The 23,602-nt window shown below is 53.8% G+C and overlaps 2 protein-coding genes and 1 pseudogene across 7 annotated transcripts in view; 1 reads left to right on the top strand and 2 right to left on the bottom strand.

Annotated features, from left to right (window-relative positions):
- Positions 1-308: 308 nt before the first annotated feature.
- LOC132360082 (taste receptor cell protein 1-like) lies at positions 309-6,006 on the bottom strand. The gene is made up of 8 exons (XM_059915189.1): positions 5,916-6,006; positions 5,789-5,870; positions 4,374-4,531; positions 4,072-4,202; positions 3,580-3,644; positions 3,148-3,216; positions 1,351-1,393; positions 309-865 (listed from the first exon to the last, which is right to left on the bottom strand). The coding sequence occupies exons 1-7, from the start codon at positions 6,004-6,006 to the stop codon at positions 1,387-1,389; spliced, it is 603 nt and encodes a 200-aa protein (XP_059771172.1). The 3' UTR covers positions 309-865; positions 1,351-1,386.
- A 1,703-nt stretch (positions 6,007-7,709) lies between these two features.
- Positions 7,710-23,602, bottom strand: part of LOC132359220 (taste receptor cell protein 1-like) — a 76,147-nt gene continuing 60,254 nt past the window's right edge. For 5 of the 6 annotated variants that reach the window (XM_059912735.1, XM_059912734.1, XM_059912737.1 and 2 more), the window contains 2 exons: positions 9,830-9,951; positions 7,710-9,062 (listed from right to left, as the gene is read on the bottom strand). In XM_059912735.1, the coding sequence (XP_059768718.1) occupies positions 8,167-9,062; positions 9,830-9,951 (1,018 nt within the window). In that variant the 3' untranslated portion in view covers positions 7,710-8,166. Of the gene's footprint in view, positions 9,063-9,829; positions 9,952-15,637; positions 15,696-23,602 lie in introns of those variants that run through there. The other variant, XM_059912741.1, reaches the window with a different exon arrangement.
- LOC132360806 (stress-induced-phosphoprotein 1-like) lies at positions 15,763-17,852 on the top strand (annotated as a pseudogene).

Below are 23,602 nucleotides of genomic sequence, written 5' to 3'. Positions count from 1 at the left end.
AGGAAAGCTGCCTCCCCCTCCAAGGCCCCACCCTCCGCCCCTGAGAGGCTGTCAGCTCTGCTTCCGTCCTAGACCTTCCCCAGCCAGGCGGTCTGTTCTCTGAGCCCGGCTTGCCCCGTGGCGCCAACCTTCCCTGGCACACAGCCAGGCCTCACCTCGGCCACCAGTACCCCAAGGCCTTTGGTCTGAGGGTGACGGGCCCTAAGGCGGAGGTGGGGCTGGGACCAGGTCTTGCCCCCAAGAGTCCCCATTCCCACCCTTGACCCTGTCAGTCTTCTGCCCCCACCTCCGCTCTGAACCTCTCCTGTGTCCTCATGCTGGATGACTGCCTAGAAACAAAAGCAGTCTTTTGTACCAGCTTCTGATTGCGCCGTGTCATGTAGTTTTCCATACCCCAAAAGGACCGGAGTTTGGCTTGAGACCAATGATACCTCCAGCCCCACCACCGTGTCAGGCTGGTGTGAGGGCGCCAGCTCTGTTCCCCTGCCCGCATCTTCTGCAGGCCTTCATCTTGCCCTGTTCCGCTCCCCAGGGCCTGACCTGAGTATGACGATGGTATCGAGTAGTTTCCCAGACCTTCCGGGGGGAGGTGGGTGCCGTGGTTAGAGCACGCCTGGTGTCCCTGGTATGGGAGGTGAGGCGCTGTCCCCCCCACCCTGCCTCTGTCGCGGCCCTGGGAGTCTAGTCCTTGGATGAGCTAGGAGGGAAGAAGCCCCCCTTGCTGTGTGACCTCAGGTGGTGCCTTCCTGCTCTGGCTCTCGTTGTCAGGGTTGAGGCACTGACTGTGGAAGGCTGGGGGCGGGGCGGGAGGAGGAGAGGTTTGGAGGGTGGTTTCAGTGGCGGGAGCAGCCACGGGAAGGGGCACCTGGGGGGGTGGGGAAAGGACAAAAGCCAGGAGTCAGGAACAACAGTTTACCCAGAATGGTGCTACCTGCCCTCCCCCACGTCCTCCTGGCTTTGGGGTCAAAGGGGGCAATGAGTTGGGGCACGTGTCCCCACTTCTTCCGGGGCATGGGGGGTCACTGCCTGGTCCTCCGGTGGTAGAGGCAAGCTCCCCTCCCCAGATCTCCTTCCCTGCTCCAGCTCTCCTGGCCACATGGGGCCCTAAGTTCTGCCTCTGTGCACCCATCCTCTGCAGCATTTCTGGGGCTAAGTGAAGCGCATTTAGAGGGTTCTGCTTGACCACCCCGGGTTCACCCCCCGTGACAGAGGGCGTGAGCTTTTGGGGCACAGTGACTGTACCGCCCAGGCACTGTCAACACCCACTGGGAAATATTTGCACGAGGCCTTGGTGGCTGGGAGGCAGCCCCCATCCAGAGTAAACGTCCTGGGGGAGCAGGAAGAACTGACCTCTGTACCTGGACACTCCGAAGCAGGCCTTCCGCGTCAGCACCTGGGACGGGAAGAGTGGGGTCAGGCCAAGCTCCCTGGCTGGAAGCCCCTCAGTTCCTGGGGTGGCGAGTGACCCCTCAGCTTGACTCAGAGGGTCAAGGGCCCAGCCTGTCTCCCGGGAAAGAGACCCTGGCCCAGTCAGACGCTCACCAGGAGAAGGGCGAGTGCAATAAGCAGGAGCCCCAGGATGGTGAGCGCCACAGCACAGCTGGGGATGGAGGTGTGACGCTGACCTGACGCTTCAGAACAAAGTGGGGAGATGATGGCTGGGTGGGTCCCCATTCTTCCAGACCATAGACCCCTGAGAAGGCAAAGCCAGGCCTGCAGAGAAGTCCCAGGAGAGGGGTCCTGGTCCAGAAGGTGCTACAGGAATAGAGCTCTAGAGCTGGGGCCACCTTGGAGGGCTCCCGGGAAGAGGAGGAGCCGGACCTGGGCCCTAAAGAGCAGCCAGCTGGGGGCTAGTCCAGGAGGACGGGGGGGCAGGAGGGGGAAGCAGGCCTCAGAATCAGGGCCAGCAGGGGCAGCAAGGCAGCGAGCCTGAGGGAGGATGCAAATGGCCGGATGACACAGATATAGATAGAGGGAAGCCAGGAGAGAGGCGCTGACCGAGGTCTGGGCTGACCATCTCTACAGAGAGGCCCTCAGCTTCCTGCATGGCATGCAGACCCCGGAGCACGCAGTCCTGCACGAGGGCTCGGGCCGGCGCGGCCCTGAAGGTGGCACCCACCCTGGCAGTTAGAGGGTCGGGCCTGGCAGGAGGATCAGCACGTGTCAGGAGGCTAGACAGCCTGGGGGGGGGGGTCTCAGGAAGGCCGTTTCTCCGAGCCACTGGCCCCACCCCTAGAGCTCAGCCCTGGGCCCCAGGTCACCCAGAGCCACCACGGCCTTACTGGAACTTCTCCACCACCCCTTGGCCAAAGTTCTGCAGAGGCCTGAGGACGGTGGTCAGCTGGGGAGCAGAGAGGATGAAGAGGGTCACAGCTGTACTGCAGCCTTGTTGGGTCCCCACACATGAAGCCTCCAGCCTCCTGCTCCTCCCTCCTCTCCCCCCGCCCCCACTTCACCCATCTCGTCAGCATCCCCCGAAGTTGCTGGGACTTAGGGCCGCTTTTGTCCCGCAAGGCCTTGGTGAAGGGTTGGTCCAGGATCTGCAGCCACACTTCATACTGCACCATCTCTGCTTTCTCCGCTAGAGGGGCGGGGAGGTGGGCATCAGCCTAAGCCCCCTCTCTCGGGAGCCCTGGGAGAGGACCAAGCCCTGCCCCAGGGCTGCTCACCCTAACCTCTACGCTCTCAGCCAGCAGTCAGCCACATCCAGTCTGAGGCTCAGTCCAGCCCCGCTGCCTGTTTACGTATAGCCCATGAGCTAAGAATAGTTTTTACATTTTTAAATAGTTGAAAAACATCAAAAGGATAGTATTTTGTGGCACATCAAAGTTATGTGATATACAAGTTTCCGTATCCATCAAGTTGTACTGGCACACAGCCATGCCCATCTGTCTACATATTGTCTGGAGCTGCCTTCTAGCTATAAGGGAGCAGTCGAGTTGCTGTGACAGATACGATGGCCCACAGAGCTTATCTATCCAGCTCCCCATCTGAGGCTCCGTATCTGATTCTTCTCGGTGGCCCCAGCACAAGAGTATTCGTGGTCAACATGAAATTCTGTCCACTCTCCAGAGGAGGAACATTGAGACCCAGAGAGATTAAGAGGCTGCTGGCCAAAGACACACAGGGATCCCAGCCCTGACTCACCATTGGCCATGATGCTGGATTTCTGGACAGCAGGATCCATTATGTTCCAGGCCAGGTGATTGGCCAAGCCTGGTGGGTGGGTACCGATGGGGGTCTGGAACTTGTATTTGATGTAAATGCCCACCCACTGGTCTGCATTACTAGGGCGAGTACAAGGGGGGAGTGCAGGGCTTACAGGCTCCGCCAGCACATGTTTCTAGACGCAGGTATCCAGCCCCCCACCCCAGCACACCCTCAGGCACTAGGGCTCCCTACCTCCTAGGGCAGAGCTTTATAGGGCCAGCTGGAGCTACCTGGGACAAAGCCCTCCCTTGGTGGCCCCCAGCCCATGGCTCCCATGGCCTGGCTCGGAGTCACGCCCCCTTCTGCCCCAGGGTGGCCCCCAGGAGAGGAACAGGGCAGGTTGGGCAGCAGGGGAAGAGCCCAACCCACCTGAAGAGGAGCAGGGGGTCTTCCTGGGGATGCGCTGTATAGAATCCTGACACCACGGGCGTGACCTGTGGGGAGTCCTGGAGGTCAGGGCAGGCCTGGGGACTGTCGCTCCTGAGACCCAGCGTGGGATGGGGTGGGGGCAGGACTGGGGTGAGGCAACTGAGCGTCTCCTTAAACATTGCGTCCTGGGTGTCTCACTTCCTCACCCTAGTGCTGGCCCTGGATAGGGGTGTCTGGTTACAGAGCCTGACCATATGCCCCCTGGGACAGGGCTGTCACCTCCCTCAGGCAACCTCCCCACCCCCGGGCGGGGCGTCACCCCTCAAACAGGGGCCCATCGGGCAGGGCTGTGTGCCCTCCATGCCTGCCTCCCCCCACAGGGCCGTGGCTGGGTGCCGCCCCACGCCTCACCCCCAAGCCACGGAGGCCTGCAGTCAAGGAAGGCAAAGTGGGTGTCCCAGGCTTCAGAGGGAGGGCAAGAGGCCACCTCACCTGTCGGAGGATCGTCTTTTCCAGCAGGACAAAGGGGGCAGAGCCAGGCAGGAGGAGCGGGGGCTGGAAGGGCCTCATGGCCGTGAGACGGATGCTGATGGTCTCCAGGGCCAGGTCGGTCAGGTTGGACCCTGCAGGGCCATGGCTGGGAGTTCAGGAGGCCCCAGGAGCCTCCTGATCCACCACACCCTGCCTCATGGCCAGGGCAGGAGTTGGACCCCTCTAGGGAGCACCCCCAGCTGTCTGTGGGCAGGCGAGGAGGCACTGAGGTAGGGGGTTGGGGGGGTCGGGCGGAGACTCACCATCAGAGGCGAGGCTGCTCTCATCCAGGGACAGGTTCCCCAACATCTTCCCTGCGGCCTTCACTTTGCGGTACAGAGTCCAGAGGACTTCACAGGCAGAGGGGCCCGGGGCGGGGCCCTCAAACACAAGGGAGGCATTCACAGCTGCAGAGTCAGGCCTGGGGACAGAGACACATCCTTACCAGGTGTCCAGTGGGGACAGGGAGGGCCCTGGGGGCTGGATGAGGACCTGGCTGGTGCACAAGTAGGCCAGTGTCCCGAGGAAGGGGAATCCACTGGGGGAGCCGTGGACTGAGTCCCTGTGTGACAGCACCCCTTTGGGTCTCAGCTGCCTCCTCACTAAAATGCGGATAATGATTCCTTTGCTGTAGGGTTGTGTGATGACTAATGGTGCAGCCAGCAGAGCACAAAGCAGGTGCTCGGGAAAGCAGGTTCCCTCGGACACCCCAACAAACTGGCTCTAATGGGAACACTGGGAATCCCGCCCAAGGAGACGGCCGCTGTGAGCAATCAGGAAGTCAACCTGAGCCAGACTGAGAAAAACATCTTTGGTGGCATCACAGGAGCAGGGGGTCAGGAGAGAGGGAGGTGACAGGCCTGAGGAATCTCTAACAGCCTGTAGGAGGTGGACCAACTGGCCATGTCCTGAGGAGGCAGCCTGGCCTGAGCATGGGGTTGAAGGAGTTTGTGGGGAGAGATCTGAAAACAAGCAGCCCTGGGATCCAGATTTCCTTCATCCTTCCCCTGAGTACCCGTTTTCTGCTGTGCCATCCTGGGGCTGGGGAGACAAAGCTTCTGTTCAGACCCAGGGCAGGGAATTCAGAGAGAGATTTCAGTTCATTAAAAGGGGAAACTTTCTAACCAACTTGGCTCAAGGCCTGGAAACATAGCGGTGGTGAACTTCCCATCACTAGGTATAATCAAGCCTCTATCAAGGTCTACACCGAGCTCACAATTCACATGTGATGATTTGGACCTTCTCAACCTTTTTTATGAGATTGCAGGGCTGGCATCTGCTGGCAAATCTGGCTTTAGGTCCCCCCAGCATCCCCAGGGGCTCAGAACCAGAAAGGGGATTTGCATCTGTTTACATGTCATTTATGGGCTCCTGGCCCCAGGGAAGTCCTCTGCCTTTCCCACCACATTCAGGCAATGCCTGGCACCCCTGCCCAAATTCTACAGCTGGTATTGAGGCTCAGAGCAGGCAGGAGGTCACCTGAGGTCACGCAGCCAGGGGCAGAACCAGATGTGGGCCTCCTGCCCGCCTGCTCAGGGCTTTTCCTGGCCCCGAAGGAGCTTCTGGCCTTGGTGGGGCTGGGCACGGCAGGGCAGCCTGGGCGAGTGCTCTTGCGGCCTGAGAAGACACAGACCGGCTGGCAGGCAGGTGGTGGACCCTGAAAGACTCGCTCACTTACCTAAAGAGCAGGTCACCGACACCCTGAAAGCTGGAGAAGGCCTCGTGATAGATGGACTGCAGCTGAGGACAGACAGAGGCATCTGAGGGTCATCGTGGCCCCCCACTTCTCCACAGCATTAGCCCACCCTCGTCCACTCTCATTATCTCTGGTCTGGCCCCTGCAATGGCCCCACTGGCCACCTGGACTGCCGGGGGCCACCCAAGACTTCCCCGCATGGCCGCCAGGGACCACCTGCCGATCACCCTCTACTGAGAACCGCAGGGCGCCTCCAGCTGTCCAGCAAACACACAGCCTTCCCAGGCCTTTCCTTCTCTGTAGTTTTATTGAAAATCACTCTCGGGCTTCCCTGGTGGCGCAGTGGTTGAGAATCTGCCTGCCAATGCAGGGGACACGGGTTCAAGCCCTGGTCTGGGAAGATCCCACATGCCACGGAGCAACTGGGCCCGTGAGCCACAATTACTGAGCCTGCGCGTCTGGAGCCTGTGCTCCGCAACAAGAGAGGCCGCGACGGTGAGAGGCCCGCGCACCGCGATGAAGAGTGGTCCCCACTTGCCGCAACTAGAGAAAGCCCTCGCACAGAAACGAAGACTCAACACAGTCATAAATAAATAAATAAATAAATAAAAGAACGTGAATTTCTAAAAAAAAAGAAAATCACTCTCCAATCCAATTGTCCTGTATCCCTACAGCCGCCACCCTGCCATCACACCTGGACGACAGCCCCTCCTCCTTATTCTCCCCCTCCCACCCTGGGTTTCATGTCTTCTCCATTCAGCCCCTCTCTCCCGTGGCCTCAGCCTCTACCCACCTCTTCACCTCAGGGTCCTCACACACGCTGTTCCCTCTGTCTAGAAAGCCCCTCCGCATTTTATCTGGCTGCCTTCTCTCCATCCCAGTTAAAATTCTCCTTTCTCAGAAAGGTGTTCTCAGACTTCCCTGGTGGCGCAGTGGTTAAGAATCCGCCTGCCAATGCAGGGAACACGGGTTTGAGCCCTGGTCCAGGAAGATCCCACATGCCACGGAGCAACTAAGCCCGTGCACCACAACTACTGCGCCTGCGCTCTACAGCCCACAAGCCACAACTACTGAGCCTGCGTGCCACAACTACTGAAGCCCGTGCGCCTAGAGCCCGTGCTCTGCAACAAAGAGAAGCCACTGCAATGAGAAGCCCGCGCACCGCAACGAAGAGCAGCCCCCGCTCGCCGCAACTAGAGAAAGCCTGTGCGCAGCAACGAAGACCCAATGCAGCCAAAAAATAAATAAATAAATAAATAAATTTATACTAAAAAAAAAAAAAAAAAAAGAAAGGTGTTCTCTGGGCAACCCCTTAACCCTGGCAATCTAAATCAGTCTTCTGTTTATCCTGTAACAGCCCCCCGCCCTCCTGGGAGAGCGCTCTCTCCACACCCACTCTCTGCAAGGGTCTCTGCCTGGCTCCCCCTTCCTGCTGGAGCCACTCAGGGGACAGGGTCAGTTTTCTACCTTTTGGGCTCCCACCTTGCACCCCACATGCTCCTCCCCACACCAAGGAGAGGCACAGGGTGAGTTTCATTGACTCCACACTTCCAGAGTCCCTGTGGGCACCCAGCCCTGTGCCCAGCTGTCCTCAGGGAGCTGAGGTCTGCGGAGAGCCACAGGTTGGGGTGGGATGGTGTGGGAAAGGCAGCTCACAGAGGGAGGGATGCCGATTCTCTGGGGCAGGGGGTCTGAGTCACCAGGGGAGGCCTCTCCAAGGAGGCAGCCTTCGCCAGGCAGCAAGGGCAGCGGAGGGCGCGAGGTGGCCCAGGGTGGAGGAACAGCCCATGCCAAAGCACAGAGGTGGGACGGGCCTGGGTGCTCAGAGGTAAGTGGGGTAGGGGGTGGGCTGGGGTCAGCACGCCTGAGCAGACGGAGGAAGAAGCCCGCACCTGATGTCGGATGTTTTCACTCAGCAGCTGGTACTCCAGGGAGACAGGGTTCCCGAGCGCTGCTGAGAAGGTTTCATTGGTGATCCTGAAGGTCACAGAGCGAGTCACGCGACTGGGTCCTGGGGAGGGAGAGCCTGAGTCCTGCAATGAGACAGTCTGGCCAGGGTGAGGCAGGAAAGACGACTGGGAGGAGGCGGCACCTCCAGGGACGCTCGGGAAGGCCAGAGGCACATCCGAGGGAGAGGGTGGTCAAGGGGGCTGGGTTGGCAGGGACCACCGGCCCAGGCTGGACTGTCCACTGAAGAGCAGCCATCCCTGTAACCACCAGAGGCAGGGCAGGTGGGACGCTGGAAACACTGAAGGGAAGGCCTGAGGTTGTAGGTGGGAACTCAGATGCAGAAGCATCCGGAGAGGTTCTGGCCCCGGTGGTGAAGGGGGAAACTGAGGCCAGGACTGGTGATGGTGATGTTAGTGCAGGTGACGGGGATGAGGGTGGGGACGACAGTGGCAGTGATGCTGATGACGACTGTGAAGAGGGTACCGCCGAGGGCAATGGCAACATTGAAGGACCACTGGACGCTGGGCCCAGACTGGATGCCGACCACTTCTGGGTGAGCCTGAGCCCACTGTGAGGGCTGTGGAGGCCGTGTCCAGCCCTGACCACACTGTTGTTACAGGGAGAAGAGGCACTGTGGCAGCCAACGTGTTACTGATCGATGTAAACGCAAGTGGGCCCTGGGGTGCTGAGGACACGGCCTTCTCTGGGGCCTTCGGAGCCAATGTCAGAAGTGGGGCGGTCCCTGGCCTGAAGTTGCTGGCCCCTGATGCACATGGCACCCAAGCATTGGGGCTGAAGGTGTGCCTGCCCACGGGCCAGGCCAGCGGTTGTGGAGAAGCCTGCGATGGTGACGTGGCAGCTATCTCTGGAGACCCAGTGACCAAGATCTCCTCTCCAGGTCCAGCCACGTAGGACACTGGCTGGGACTCAGGGGCCCTGTGGGCTGCAGGCTCAGCCACTGCTGATGGAGCTGGTCTGGGTGTGGCCCTGCTTGAGACCCCAGTGGTTCCCAAAGGGGCAGGCTGGTCCGAGTGGAGAGGCAAGTCCAGGAGCGAGCCTAGAAGAGCCTGCTGGTCCCCAGGTGCCTCTGGAAAAAGGGCTCCTGCCTTCCTGCCAGGAGCCTCCCCTGGCCTCTTGGCTGAGGGAAAGACTCCAGCGAGGACTGTCACCAAGGAGTTTAATGATGGGAGGAGTATCTTCTTGCTGTCCGCTTGCAAAGCAGATGTGCCAGAAGCCAAGGGAGACGGACCCAGGTCTTTGTGAGGAGGAAGAAGGGGCAGGGCGGAAGCCGAGACCACCAGGACAGCTGCAAAACAGGAGAGGCCTGTTTTGCCAGCCGCTCGGTGGGGTGGGATTGGCCCACAGCCTCTTAGATGCCTGCCCTCCCTGCCTCCTCCCTCCTTTAGGGCACCTGAGGAGACCCAAACCCTGGCCCCGGCTCTGCCCCAAACCACTGGGCTACCTCTGGAGAAACTTCCTTTCTCTGGCCCTAGCCCACCAGAGACAGGGGAACTCTGCCCTGCTGCCAGAAAGGGGGACAGTGAGGGTAAAGGGGCATACCTCAAGGGTCCCTCTCTTCTCTCCCATCCCAGCTCCACCCCATGGCAGGACCCCTCCCCAGGGGAGTCTTTTCTGGTGAGACCCAGGCTGCTTGAGGATGCTGGGAAGTGCTGTTCAACCTCCAGCAAGGAAACAAGGCAATTACCTTATTCCATTCCCAGAACACAGGATGCTTCTTGAGGGCTGAAGGGGGGTGGGGGGATGGGGAGGGGACCCATCTCTGAAAGCTGTAATACCACACCTGGCTACAAGGGTGCACTGAGCCTCTTGGGGGCCAGCCCCATGGCAGGTTCCCCCAAGTGGGTGACGCTGAGTGCCCTCATGGAGCCCCAAGCATGGGGGACTGAGGAGGGGATCCTGGCCCCGTCTCAGGATCCTCCGAGCTGACCAAAGCCAGGCTGACATGAAGACAAGGAAGGCCAGCCCTGACGGAGCCATGGAAGTCCCCCAGGTGAGTGGGCGGGGTCTAAGACAGGCCCCCCCCCCCCCCCCAGGGGCCGCACCTCCACTTACCAGCCAGGAGAAGCCCAGCGGCTGGAAGCCACTGCCCGCTCATGCCGAAGGCTCCCGCTCGGGCTGCCAAGCCTCCAGGACCAGGTGGAAGGTGGCAGATGGAACACTCCGCTTGGATCCCCCTTCAGGAAAGGAAGGTTGCCCAGCTGTGAGCTCTGGCTGGCTGAAGCCTCCAGCCACTCCCTGAGCTGCATCTGCCCGGCCCCCTTCCACAGTTCTGCCCTGCAGCTCAGCTGCAAGCCCCTGCTTCCTGACCCTCCAGCAAAGCCCTTCTTCCTTTGGGCTGCAGACTCTGTTGAATGTGCCAGCCCCACAGCCTGAGAGGTTATAGGCCTGAAAACCTATTGAAGAAGAATGAGAAGTTCTGTCCAGTCTTCAAATGCGAAGAATGAAAAGTTCTGTCCAGTTATAGGCCTGAAAACCTATTGAACAAGAATGAAAAGTTCTGTCCAGTCTTCAAATGCGAAGAATGAAAAGTTCTGTCCAGTTATAGGCCTGAAAACCTATTGAACAAGAATGAAAAGTTCTGTCCAGTCTTCAAATGCGAGGTGGGTGCTCTTCGTGGATGTGGTGAGGGTCTCAGTGGTGCAGATGGTCCGGGCGTGGGTGGGGGCGTGAGTGGTGCTGACGGTGGGGTGGGGTGGCTGTGGCGACAGTGGCAGTCACGGTAGAGCTGTGATGATGGCAGAGGTGCTAACGTGGTGGGAGCTCTGCTGGTGTCCAGGTAGGATGGGACTTGGTGGAGGGCAGTGACACTGACAGCCACGCCCCATCCCCTGCCCCAGCTCCTGAGGCACTTTGGTCGCCGCTCCCACCACATTAGGCTAGGAGGGGAGTCTGGAGGAGGGCAGGTCAGAGAACAGTCCCCATCTTGCCCGCCCCCACTGGGCCCCCGTGGAATCCTGGCCAGAGACCTGGACTGGGGATGTTGGGTGTGGAGATGGGTGGGCTTTGGGTTGAGGGGTCCTTCCCGGGTACCCCCGCAGACCTGGCATTCTGGGCAGACCCAGAGCGGTGTGCAGTCTCAACCAGAGCCTCCTGGTCCTTGCTGCAGTCATTCCTGCTTTCCGCTCACCAGCCCCCTTCCTCCCCCTGCCCCTGCAGACACAGGAGGAGAAGGACCGGGGCGGCCCTAAGAAGCTCTGAGCTGCTGAGGGCAGGAAGGGCAGGGGTCTGGTGCCTTCACGGGCGCCAGCTCGGCTTGGGGCTCAGACCATGCTCCGCATCCCTCCCCCGCCAGCCCCACCCCCAGCAGCCGTAGGAAGTTTTCAGCTCTTTCAAAGCCTCTCCCACCAGGCTCCTGGCCTGTGTGTGACCTCCGAGAGGGTCAGTGACCTGTCTGTCCCAGGTCACTCAGGACAGGCAGACCGCAGAAACCCCTTAAGGGGAGATAATCCCTAGAACCCTTCACAGCAGGAAAGCAGGCTGGAAACTCCCGCCCTCCTCGCCTGCCTCTTGCCACCACCCAGCAACTCCTACCTGGAGGCACTCCTTCCTCTAAGGGAAAAATCCTCCATGGTCCGACCCAGCCCTAACACATATGTCATCCCAGGATCAGGCAAACCCCTCAGCCCAGCCCTTTCCCTCTGTTCAATCACAGCTCAACTGCTTTGTAAACCTGCACTCCTCTGTCTGCACACCCAGCGGCTGCCTTCTGCACCCCAGCCCCTTCGGGGTGAAGAGGTTAAGAGTCCAGGCCTGGCCAGGTTGTAGGGTGGATGCCCTCCTAAGGGCAGGCTTTGGTCTTTGACAACTTATACCTCCAGTCCTAGTTCCATTGCCCCCATTCTCCCACCTACCCTTCCATAAGTGCCGCCCCGCCCCGCCCCTGGCCTGTGACCCCATCTCCCAGGCCAGCCAACCCACTCTGGCACCCCCATTCCATCTCCCTTGCCTGTGCTCCCAGGATGCCCAGGTCTTACCTGGTGACGCCAGGAAGCCTCTGTCTCCGGAGATGTCAGTGTCCCACAAAGGGGGGAGTGATTGCAGAGACCCCAACCTCTGCCCAGGCTGGCAGGGCCGCCCCCTTCCCAGCACCCTCAGGGCCAGGAAGATTTGATTTCTGATGGCTCCAGTCCAAGAGCAAAAGCCACTCACACCCTAGGACACTGGGTCCTCATTTCCTGGCACCTTCAGCGCCCCTCCTGGCCAGGCCAGGCCAGTCTAGGCGAGGCTGGGGCCAAAGCTGGGGGCAGGGCTAAAGATTCTCTCAGCTCTGAGGCCGGTTTAGCAGCGATGGTCAAAGCAGGAGCTCCCAGGGGCAGGAGAGGGATGAGGGACAGAAGCATGCCTGAAGACCACTGCACGCCACCGGGCAAGGGCTCTGGGCTCAGGCTCCAGTGGTTGGAGAGGAGCACATGCTCACTCTCCCCGTCAAGCCCCTGCTGATCAAGAACAATTTTACAGAGAAAGCTCAATGAAGAGCTAGAGATCAGGGCTCAGCCTGTGTCTAGGATCAGGGCTTAGGTTATGCACAAGGATGGGGCTCAGTCTATGACAGGGCTGGTTCTGGAATTTGCGCTTGAGCTGGGCTAGACCTGGGGTCTCGCTGCTCTTCCCCTGCGCTCCAACAGGATGGACATCCCAACACCTGAAATAAACTGTTCCTCGTACCTGAAATAAATTGAGTGGGAATTCTAGCTTAGATCAAGGATTTCAATACAAGAACTTTTAGAAGATTCACAGCCTCTAGGGCAGGATGGGGATCTGGCACCAAGGGTTGGGTAGTATTCCTCCTCTGTGGAGCAGCTCAAACCCCTCAACCAGGCCCTTGCCTGGCACTGCAGCCGGTGCCAGTGCCTCCCTCCTTCTCCTGAGCTCCACAGCCCTGAGAAGACCACAGTCTAGCGCGATTATAGTCTGACTGTTCTGTGTAAGAGCTCTGCACCGCCCCCATGCCCCATTCCTAACACAGCACAGTACAGAGGGGAACCCTCTCTCTCTGTGATCATCGGGGGCAGCGGCTTCCTGGGGAAGCAGGAGGGTCTGCACTGGGGGTCATCCTGTGACCCTAGTCCAGCACCAGAAGAGAGGGTGTGTGGAGACCCAAAGAGTCCTGGAGAACATGACAGCAGTGGGCAAGGTGAGACCCCAAAGGGAGGAACAAGACAGGTGGTCCCAGGGCTGACCAGGCAGACATTTGCCTAGACACACCGGCAGTGGGGCTGGCAGATGTTCAGCTTTGCCTATGTACCTTCCGGAGGTAAGGCCTCTCCAGCTTCGAAGGTGGGCCTCCCCTTCCTGGCTCTCTCTTCCGGGCTCCCAGCCCTCTGGTGGAGGAGTGGGGGTGGGGTGGGGGATCAGCTTACACTCCTCATGTGCCCCTTGGCAGGTGCCTGCCGGATCCAGACCTTAATCCCCGTCTGTTACCTTGCTCCTCACAGGAGTGTTGCTATGATGGCCCAAGGGCTCCAGCCACTTGACCAGGACAGAATAGGGGGCTCACAGGAGGAACAGGGAGAAGACTATGGGGGAGCCCGGGACCCTCTGCATCCTCTGCTGAATTCTCAATTCTCCACAGCCATTGGAGGCCTCTGGCCAGCCTGCCTGGCTGACCTTAGTCCTGGCCCACTCCCCAGCCCAGCTCCAGCCCTCTCCCCTCGACCCACCCCTGCCACGACTGCTGAGGTGGCCATGTGCTGGCTGAGGAGGGACAGCAGAGGCGGTATGAGAGAGGAAACAGCACCTTCCTGCCTCACTGTGCTTCCAGGGAGGGTGTTCTGGGCCAAGAGAATAGCCTTAGCAAAGCTCTACAGGTGAGTCAGCTCATGCACGGGAGGGAGCCGCATTCCAGAGCCCCCAGTTCCCTAGCTCAGGGACCCAGTCAAGGCTCCCCCAGGGTCGGGGAAGGGTCTCCGGTTCTCCAGTTACAGCCTTGCCTACTGCTGCATCACCCAGGTATCCACGATGTCAACCCACCTCTTTCAAGCACATCGACAGGGTGAGAATCACTCTGTGAGGCCCTGTCAGGGGCAAGGACAGATAGATGTCCCTGCTGAATCAGGCAAACTGACTTCTTCCCTGCCTCTCCCCTGCCCACCTTTGCCTCACCTGCTGTCTGTCCTTCCTCTCCGGGAATAACGGTGCCCAAGTAGGAAACCTGGCCCCAGACCTGCCCTTTATCTCCAAAGGTGCGTCCTCTAAGGTCAGGGGTCTGACACTTAGAGCCATTTTTCCTGGGTTTTTCTGCCCAGACTGGCATCTGTCCTGCTGGAACCTCTGGCTGGATTGCCCCCCTTACCAAGTCAGGCTGTGTATGGTGTTGAATGATAAAAAAAGGAAAATCATGGTTCTCATACAGATAAAAAATGAACACATGTTAAAGATTGTGTTTAACTCAGTATTAATGAGGGAATCAGGCAGATGTTACAACCAGTTCAAAGGAGAATTCAAAGAAGCCTTAATTTATATGGAATAAAGGAATGTTTAAATAAATTTTGAAATACATGTAAAACTGGCTTTTTCTATTGGTGGGGGGAGGGTCTAAATCTCCAGCGAACAATCTACTTGCATGATTATAAACAATTATTTTGCACTGCTATCAGTCATCCACAAGGTACAGGTTGTAAAAAAAGAGATGTTTGTTTAAAAATATATAGAGAGAGCATCAGAAGAATGTGTTCTAATCAAAACAATGCATAGTTTTCCATTGGAAACATCCAGTAATTTTTTTTTTTTAATTCAAAATTTCCTTACAGTGATCAGACTCTCTGAGCTGTGAAGCAGAGGAAATGGGACTTAGTAGGTACTGGAGATGTCAGGGAAGACTTCCTGGAGGAGAGGGGGAGGACAGGATAGGAAAGGGGAGGGCACTAGCAGAGACCACTGGTTGTCCCTGAGTAATCCTCCTCCCGTTCTTCATTACTAATACTATCCCTTATTTTTTTTAATTTATTTTTTGGCTGTGCCGTGCAGCATGTGGGATCTTAGTTCCTCAGTTCCCCGACCAGGTATCGAACCCGTGCCCCCTGCATTGGGAGCGTGGAGTCTCAACCAGTGGACCACCAGGGAAGTCCCCACTATCCCTTATTCTTAGCTGGGCATGGGGTGGTCCAGAATAAAGACTATATTTCCTAGCCTCCCTTGTAGTGGGTGTGACCACGTGACCCCGTTCTGGCCAATAGGATGAGTGCCGTGAGGGATGTAGGGTAAGCGTCCCCAAAAGGAAAAGGTGTTACTCTTTGTCCTTCTCCTTCTTGCTGACTGAAATGTGAAACTCAAGCTCTTGGACCATGAAGTAGAGGCTGTGAGTGGAAGATGGTGGAGCAAAAAAGGAAGGTCCTAGACATCCCTGTAAAGTCACCTGACCGACCGTGGACTACCCACCTCCAAACTTGTTTGGTGTGAGAGAGAAATAAATGTCTGTCTTATTCAAACCACTGTTATTTGGGGTTTTCTGTTTTTTTTTTTTTTTTTTACTGCCCTAGCCCTGACTTTACACCTGTGTTGGGTAGAAACTTTGCATGGCCTCCCTTCTCTGACTCAGCAGCCCCCAACTCAGCCAACATGAGCGGGGCCCCCTCAGTGGGGGCAGTGGACGGTCTTTGGGACATGCATCCCTTTCAGGCAGCCCAGTCTTTTAGGCGCTCTTAGCCCTTCATGATTTTCCTCTCTTCACCCTTCTCCATGTCTCCCCAACAAGCACCCTCCACTCGGGCTAAGTGGGAACCCTCATCCTTTCCAGGTTCATTTCCAACTCCATGCTTTTGCTCCTGTCTCAAGAAGGAGTAGGCAGTATGAACTGCCCATTAACCAAGGAAGAAATTGGAAAAGCAGTGCAATTTTTACCTTTAATAAAAACTCTGGCTGCAGAGAAACAGAAATCTGCTTGAAGCTGTCAGAGAGTCAACACAATAGTGAAGAATTCCTAGAGCAAGATACAGGAGGAGGCAAAAATTCAGAGAGGGAGGCTCAGCATTTAGAGCTGTTTTCCCATGGCAGGCAGCGGGGGCGGGGGTGTGTTGCCAATCCTAAAAAGGCAGCTGGGAAGCTGAGCAGTACTTTGAACAGCTTCCAGATTACTACAGAGACAAAAGTAGGAGCCCAGGGCCTGCCAGAGTTTGGGGCAGGGTGTGTGAATGGCTCTTATAAATCCACAGACCACTGGTTTGAGACCCTGGAAGGCTGTACCTTGGGAGTAAGGGTGATCTGGAAGCCAGACCTCACATAGACTGCAGCCCAGCTTTGAGTCTCAATCCCTAAAATTGGATTAAAATGATCTTTGGGGCTTCCCTGGTGGTGCAGTGGTTGAGAGTCTGCCTGCTAATGCAGGGGACACAGGTTCGAGCCCTGGTTTGAGAGGATCTCACATGCTGCGGAGCGACTGAGCCCGTGAGCCACAACTGCTGAGCCTGCGCGTCTGGAGCCTGTGCTCCGCAACAAGAGAGGCCGTGATAGTGAGAGGCCCGCGCACCGCGATGAGGAGTGGCCCCCACTTGCCGCCACTGGAGAAAGCCCTTGCACAGAAACGAAGACCCAACACAGCCATAAATAAATAAATAAATAAATAAATAAATAAATAAATAAATAAATGAATGAATGAATGAATGAATAAATGAATAAATGAATAAATAAATAAATAAATAAATAAATAAATAAATAAATAAATAACTTTAATTTCTAGTGAGTTCAGGCACCGGGACAGGAAAACAAAATTGTCTCTGCAGGAAGATAACATTATGTTAATCCTCAAAACATGTTACAAACTAATTTTTTTTTTTTTTAATATTCGGCACACAACTAAGGCAGCCAGGCACAGGAGGAGACCAGACAATTGAACCAAGAGCTAGCAGAAAGAACAGACAATAGAAACACTCTCAGAGGATGGTTGCAAAACTCTTGCCTTCAAGCCTGACTGGGGCAAGGGCTATTCATGAAAAGCAGAAGCTCTTGAGTTCTTAAACCCATTTGAAGAAGCCAAGCGAACATATGAGGAGGGTTTAAAACACAAAGCAAACAATCCTCAGCTCAAAGAGGGTTTACAGAGTATGGAGGCCTGGCTGGCAGAAAGGAAATTCATGAACCCTTTCAACATATCCAATCTGTACCAGAAGTTGGAGCGTGATCCCAGGACAATACCTCCACCACCACCTCCTCCCAAAAAGGAGACCAAGCCAGAGCCAATGGAAAAAGATCTTCAGGAGAGTAAGAAGCAGGCACTAAAAGGAAAAGAATTGGGGAATGATGCTTTTAAGAAGAAAGATTCTGACGCAACCTTGAAGCTCTATGACGGAGCCACAGGCCTGGACCCCACCAACATGACTTTCATGACCAACCAAGCAGCCGTGTACATTGAAAAGGGCAACTACAGTGAATTCCGGGAGCTTTTTGAGAAGGCCATTGAAGTTGGCGAAGAAGACTACCGACAGACTACCAGAGCTTATGCTCAAATTGGCAACGCCTATTTCAAAGAAGAAAAGTACAAGGATGCCATCCATTTCTACAACAAGTCTCTGGCAGAGCACTGAACCCCAGATGTGCTCAAGAAATGCCAACAGGAAGAGAAAATCCTGCAGTAGCAAGAGTGACTGGCCTACATAAACCCTGAGTGGGCTTTAGAGGAGAAGAACAAAGGCAATGCATGTTTTCAGAAAAGGGACTATCCCCAGGCCAGGAAGCATTAAACGGAAGCCATCAAACAGAACTCAAAAGATGCTAAATTGTACAGCAATCGAGCTTCCTGCTATAGCAACCTCCTGGAGTTTCAGATGGCACTCAAGGACTGTGAGGAATGTATCAGGCTACAGCCAACGTTCATCAAGGGTTATACATGGAAAGCAGCTGCCCTAGAAGTGATGAAAGACTACTACCCAAAGGCCACAAATGTCTACCAGAAGACACCAGACCTGGACTCCAACTATAAAGGAAGCAGCGGACGGTTACCAATGCTACCTCATGGCCCAGTACAACCAACACAACAGCCTGAAGATGTGAAGTGATGGGCTGTGGCTGCCTTGAGGTGCAGCAGATAATGAGTGACCCGGCCATGCAGCTCATCCTGGAACAGGTGCAGAAGTACCCCTAGGAATGTAAATTGGTACAGCCACTATGGAAAACAGTATGGAGGTTCCTCAAAAAACAAAAAAAGAGTTGCCATATGACCTAGCAATCCCACTCCTGGGCATACATCCAGACAAAACTATAATTTGAAAAACACACACCCCTATGTTCATAGAAGAACTATTTACAATAGCCAAGACATGGAAACAACCTAAATGACCATCGACAGATGAATGGATAAAGAAGATGTGGTACATATACACAATGGAATATTACTCAGCCATCAAAAAGAGCAAAAGAATGCCATTTGCAGCAACATGGATGGATCTAGAGATTATCATACTAAGCGAAGTAAGTAAGTCAGAAAGAGAAAGACAAATACCATACGATATCACTTATATGTGGAATCTAAAATATGATACAAATCAACACATCTACGAAACAAAAACAAACTCACAGATATAAAGAACAGACTTGTGGTTGCCGAAGTGGGGTGGGTAGGAGAAGGAAGGATTGGGAGTTTGGGATTAGCAGAGGCAAACTATTATATACAGGATGGATAAACAACAAGGTCCTACTGTATAGCACAGGGAACTATATTCAATATCCTGTGACAAACCATAATGGAAAAGAATATGAAAAAACCATAATGGAAAAGAATATATATATATATATATATATATATATATATATATATATATATATATATATATATATATATATATATATATATACACACACACACACCACACACACACATATATATATGGGACCTGGGCCCCTTTGCTGCAGTGCTGCAGTGCTTGCACCTGGACACACATCTCCTCGAGCAACAATACAAAGGAAGTATCAATATAAGGGACTAAAAATAACTGCATGCATGCACAGTTGGGGCAAATTCTGGACAACGAGATACAAAGAGACCAAAAAGCCCAACTGCCACTTCTGAAGAGCTGAAAGCAAAAGCAGGGTACTGTGCATGCCCCCTGCACACAACACCACCAAAGGGATGGGCAAACCTCCTAAGCCACCCCTCTGGCCCAACCCCTGGTCACACCCCTACCCTCACCCCATATTAGGAACCAGCTCGCCCCACCTCAGAGAGTGAGCAAGCAAGGGAACCTGTTGTTTGTTCTCGCTCCCCCGTGCTGCAGCAGGAGCCCCAATAAAGCGTTGCCTGAATTTCTTGTCTGGCCTCTGATCAATTTCTATTGATTAAGGAGGCCAAGAACCCTGATCGGTAACATACTTTGTGGGCCAAGAACCCTGATCAGTAACATACATTGTGGTGACACCACGAAGGGACTATTGGCCCCTTCCCAGGAGAGGATCTGGGCACCTCTGGGACCACTGAACGCAGCTACCCTGTGGTGACAAGCGGCCACCTGAACCTCTTGTTTCAGCGTCACCACGTTTGGTAAGTCTGCCTTCTTGGCCCCTGAGGGCCTCAGTGCCCTCATTCAGGCAACGTTTTCCCCCTCTCCTTGTTCCTTTTCCCTCACCACTTTCTCTTTCCCCTTTGTCCCTTTCCCTCTCCTGAAATCTCTCTACTTCTCTCTCTGTCCTCTCTTACTTCTGTCCTATCCTTCCAAGAGAGTGGATATCAGGCAGCTACAGCATCACTCCTCTCAGCTTGTGAGACCTGCCCCCTCTGGCTGGCAATGGCTCACCTTGACAGGTGACAAGCAGAGGTGGGAGAGGCTCACCTCACACCTTGGTCCAGTGGGCTCTTCCCAACTGGAGATTTGTGAGTGATAGAGGTTCAAACCTCATATCGTGTAGCGTCTGGAAGTCTGATCGTCCCAATATTCTTGACTTTATTTTCCTGCCTCCAAGAGAAGTCCTGTTGGGAATGGGCTGAAGCAGCAGATTTCTATATACTGGTGTACACGTGGGTGAGAGTCCCACCTGTGGATTGGGGACCCACAGATGACGTACAACTGGCTGGTTTCTGGGCTTGATCACCCGGTGGGCAGTGGACAGGGTGCTCCCTCCTTCACTGGCCCTTTCTGGAAGTGCACAGATTGTTGCCTGAATAGACACTGACAGGGGGCAGGTTGAAATAGCAATCTCTTTCTCTTTCTCTTTTTCAGTCTTTTCTGTCCCGCCTCCCTTTACCTCTCCTTTGGTCCTCACACTTATATTTCCATCTCCCTTCATCCTGAAGACTCCTTGTTTGTATCTTTAAGTTTCTGTCATTGGTACATGGTTTTTTTTTTGTTTTTTGTTTTTGTTTTTTGGCTGCATTGGGTCTTTGTTGCTGTGTGCGGGCTTTCTCTAGTTGCGGCAAGTGGGGGATACTCTTCGTTGCAGTGCATGGGCTTCTCATTGCGGTGGCTTCTCTTGTTGCAGAGCTCAGGCTCTAGGCGCGCAGGCTTCAGTAGTTGTGGCTCACGGGCTCAGTAGTTGTGGCTGGCGGGCTCTAGAGCGCAGGCTCAGTAGTTGTGGCGCACGGGCTTAGTTGCCCCGCGGCATGTGGGATCCTCCCGGACCAGGACTCAAACCCATGTCCCCTGCATTGGCAGGCGGATTCCCAACCACTGCACCACCAGGGAAGCCCCCGGTACATGTTTTTGAAAGGACCTTTGTTTTATGTAGTTTTGTCTGTCTAACTGCTCGTGCAAGTCTCTGCCAACATTGTGAGCATGGTGGAGCATTTATGCCTTGAAATGAAAATGCAGCCCACATAAACTGAGACTCCAGCCTTGGGTTACTTAGTGAGATTTTAAAGAGCAAAAAAAGAAGAGAGGAGCTTGCCTCTCTCTCCTCTGCCTTTGTAACGTAACTCTGCCTGGGCTCTCAGGAACCACCTGATTCATCTGTAGTCCCCCAGACTGAGGGGAAAAAAAAAAAAAGAGGGTTTTTAAATTCAAGCAGGAAAACTCTGAGATCTCTGGTTCTGTCTTTATGTAAAAACTAACTTGTAAATAAGCTGTATTTAATTAACTTAAAGAAAATTGAGTACTTATATACATTCTCAGAAATTTAAAAGAAAACTTGGGGCTTCCCTGGTGGCGCAGTGGTTGAGAATCTGCCTGCTAATGCAGGGGACACGGGTTCCAGCCCTGGTCTGGGAAGATCCCACATGCCGCAGAGCAACTAGGCCCGTGAGCCACAATTACTGAGCCTGCGCGTCTGGAGCCTGTGCTCCGCAACAAGAGAGGCCGCGATAATGAGAGGCCCGCACACTGTGATGAAGAGTGGCCCCCACTTGCCACAACTAGAGAAAGCCCTCGCACAGAAACGAAGACCCAACACAGCCATAAATAAATAAAATAAATAAATAAATATACATGAAATTGCTAAAATTAAAAAAAAAAAAAAAATAGAAAACTCACCAGAATATATTTCAGGTTCATGCCATCTGGGAAATATTCAATATTGAATTAATATCTGATATTAGAGCTAGCTTAAGCTTATGGGTTTAATTAATACAGACCTGTCTTTAGAGTCATCAACATTATTTATTTATTTATTTATTTTTGGCTGCATTGGGTCTTCGTTGTTGCCTGCAGGCTTTCTCTAGTTGCGGCGAGTGGGAGCTGTTCGTCATTGCAGTGCACGGGCTTCTCATTGCAGTGGCTTCTCTTGTTGTGGACCACGGGCTCTAGGCACGCGGGCTTCAGTAGTTTTGGCTCGTGGGCTCTAGAGCACAGGCTCAGTAGTTGTGGTGCACGGGCTTAGTTGCTCCGCGGCATGTGGGATCTTCCCGACCAGGGCTCGAACCCGTGTCCCCTGCATCGGCAGGTGGATTCTTTTTTTTTTTTTTTTTTTAATTTTTATTTATTTATTTATTTATTATTTATGGCTGTGTTGGGTCTTCGTTTCTGTGCGAGGGCTTTCTCCAGTTGCGGCAAGTGGGGGCCTCTCTTCATCGCGGTGCGCGGACCTCTCATTATCGCGGCCTCTCTTGTTGCGGAGGACAGGCTCCAGACGCGCAGGCTCAGTAATTGTGGCTCACGGGCCTAGTTGCTCCGCGGCATGTGGGATCTTCCCAGACCAGGGCTCGAACCCGTGTCCTCTGCATTAGCAGGCAGATTCTCAACCACTGCGCCACCAGGGAAGCCCCGGCAGGTGGATTCTTAACCACTGGGCCACCAGGGAAGTCCCAGGAGTCCCAGTATGTAGGGTTACTGAAAGTTAATAAGTGCATATTGTTTCTGTTATGAAATTTGTCAACAGGGAAAATAATCTCATATGATTAAATTTTTAAGTAAAGGTAACTGAGATAATAGCTTTTTGCTAAACTCTATAGGAATAATTATGTTTTGGAAATGTCCATCTAAATAGTCTCTCCAAATATTGGTAGTGTGAAACTAAATTAAGTTAAATGATAGGAACTCATTGAGTATCCGGGCCATTTCAAATAAGATGAAATATTGGAATATTAATTGCTAAACAGGTCTAAATTTACCTACTTTTGTCTTCTTGTGAGAGAGAAACTAAAGCTGTTTGGTGCCGCCTTGAGATGTTCTCTACCAATCTACAGAATGCTAATGTAAAAGACAATTCATGGTTCCTTAAGGAAAGTGGATGTTTGTTTTCAGAAAAGGTTATGAAGAATGGAAATATATTTCTTTAAAGGAAAAAGGGTGATTTTTGTCCTAGAGCTGGTTATTTTTGAATGGAAAGAATAAGGGACAGGATAATATGGCTACAGAAAGTTGCAGAAGGTTTGTGGGAAAGGAACATTGAGAAAAGAATTTTGTACATGGTCAGGATTTTCTAAAGTTGGGTTAAATTTAATTAGGTAAATGGATTTTCTTAAGAGTAGGCTGATCCAAGACTGGATTTGGTTTCTCTCTCTCATAAGAGAACAAAGTTTTCCTGGAATGCTGCTTTTGATAACAGATTGTGTGAGTTTCTGTGTCTTTAAGTGATCTGTTTTTATTTATTTATTTATTTTTTAAATAATTTTTTAAAAATTTATTTATTTATTTTTATTTTTGGCTGCGTTGGGTCTTTGTTGCTGTGTGCGGGCTTTTCTCTAGTTGTGGCGAGTGGGGGCTACTCTTCATCGCGGTTCACGGGCTTCTCATTGGGTGGCTTCTCTTGTTGCAGAGCACAGGCTCTAGGTGCACGGGCTTCAGTAGTTGTGGCACTTGGGCTCAGTAGTTGTGGCTCGCAGGCTCTAGAGTGCAGGGTCAGTAGTTGTGACGAATGGGCTTAGTTGCTCCACGGCATGTGGGATCTTCCCGGACCAGGGCTCGAACCCGTGTCCCCTGCACTGTCAGGTGGATTCTTAACCACTGCGCCACCAGGGAAGTCCCTGTTTTTACTTTTGAAATCTTTTTTTCACCTTAGCTCAAGGAATAATTGTTTCACAGAGACCTACAATTCTATCCAACAAGGTGTTTTAAAACTTCTCGAAATTTTTGACAGACTTCCCAAATATGAAATTCTAATTAAAGTTCTTTTGACCTCCAGCTAACTTTTGGATGCTTCAAATGGCCCCTGGAGCACCCCAAAGAGAGATCCTAAACTAATTGGGTTCATTTGGTATGTTAAATTACATGGGAAACACTGTCCAAACTTGCTGCTGCCTGTGTCAGATAGAATCATCAGGCTCTCCTCAATTTTATCGTAGCCACCAAACAGATAGGCGAAAGGGTTTGGGGCTCGTCTGCTATCTAGTCTCTCACCTTACTCTATGTCCAAAAAATCCCCTGTGGGAATACTCCCACCTCTAGGCCCTCAGGTCCTGACCCTCATGGCATCTTCCACTGTGCCCAACTCCAATTCTTCCAGGAGTTCCTTTTTGCACCTCTAGGACCC

Source organism: Balaenoptera ricei, chromosome 2, assembly GCF_028023285.1.
Source record: "Balaenoptera ricei isolate mBalRic1 chromosome 2, mBalRic1.hap2, whole genome shotgun sequence".
In the NCBI taxonomy this organism is placed as follows: domain Eukaryota; kingdom Metazoa; phylum Chordata; class Mammalia; order Artiodactyla; family Balaenopteridae; genus Balaenoptera; species Balaenoptera ricei.
This window is presented reverse-complemented; position numbering and strand designations above follow the sequence as displayed.